The sequence below is a fragment of the Terrapene carolina genome, unplaced genomic scaffold, assembly GCF_002925995.2.
Source record: "Terrapene carolina triunguis isolate 2854851 unplaced genomic scaffold, T_m_triunguis-2.0 Scaffold15155, whole genome shotgun sequence".
NCBI classification, from domain to species: Eukaryota; Metazoa; Chordata; order Testudines; family Emydidae; genus Terrapene; species Terrapene triunguis.
In genome coordinates this window covers 1-1,007 of record NW_020679506.1, presented here as the reverse complement: position 1 = coordinate 1,007, position 1,007 = coordinate 1, and the positions used below count along the sequence as shown (strand labels likewise).

General features: G+C 67.8%; 1 protein-coding gene across 1 annotated transcript; it reads left to right on the top strand.

Annotated features, from left to right (window-relative positions):
* Positions 1-270: 270 nt before the first annotated feature.
* Positions 271-971, top strand: LOC113408445 (V-type proton ATPase subunit S1-like; the record flags this gene model as incomplete). Its single annotated transcript, XM_026661690.2, has 2 exons — positions 271-529; positions 765-971. Coding segments are annotated over exons 1-2 (360 nt in total), but the record flags the coding sequence as incomplete, so codon positions are not given.
* Positions 972-1,007: the final 36 nt, after the last annotated feature.

Genomic DNA, 1,007 nt, shown 5'->3' with positions numbered 1-1,007 from the left:
GGGGCTCAGCCTGGGGGTTCTGGCCCTGGGCAGCAGCTGGGTGCTTCTGCCTGTTGCCAGCTGGGTTGGAGGTCTGTGGGGGAGCCTCCCGACTGCTGGGGTGTCTGGGGTCCCCAGCTCCCTGGGAGCTATGGGGGCAATTACCTTGGCGGGGGGCAGCCCCACAGGGCTCCCAGAATCCAGCCTGGGCCCTTTCACTGGGGGGGGGCGGGAGGGGGAGGAGGTTGCTCCTGCTTGTCCCCTCCCCTCACAGCCCCTCTGTAAGGGGAAATGAGCCCAGCCCGCACGCACGCCCCCCCGTCATGTGATCAGTGACTGATCTCCCTGTGAGATTCCATCTTCTGTGCTGCCCCCCTCCCCCGATAATACATGTATCATGCCCAATGGGGAGGGAGCTGGGCCTGGGGGGGCCTCAAATCACCCCTCATTAATGCCCTCTTGCCCCCCTGCCCAGCTCAGCCTGGAGGATTTCACAGCATATGGGGGAGTCTTCGGCAACAAGCCCGACAGCGCTTTCCCCAGCCTGGAGGTGAGCAAGGGGGGCCCAGACAGAGCTGGTGGGGCTGGGAGGGGGATAGGTGGCAGGGGCCGTGGCTCAGGAGTGAGAGGCCGTGATGGGGCTGTGGGTTGGGGGTGAGGGGCTGTGGGTTGGGGGGTGGCAGGTGCTGCAGGGTGGGGTAAAGGGCCCTGATGGGGCTGTGGGTCGGGGGTGAGGGGCTGTGGGTCAGGTGCCTGTCTCTAACTCTTCCCTCCCACACACACAGAGCGCCCTGGCGGGGGCCCCCTCAACCCTGGTGCTCCCAGCTGTGCAGGGGGCGGCGGCCGCCGGCGTCTTGGGGCTGCTGAAAGAGAAGCTGGGGCTGAGCCCCCTGCATGTGGAGCCGGGCACCCTGAGGGAGCTTCGCCTCAACGCCAGCCTGCCCGCCCTGCTGCTGGTGCGGCTGCCCTACACCGCTGGGTACGTGCCCCATGTCCCCGCCTGGCCTGCCCGCCCTGCTGCTGGGTAC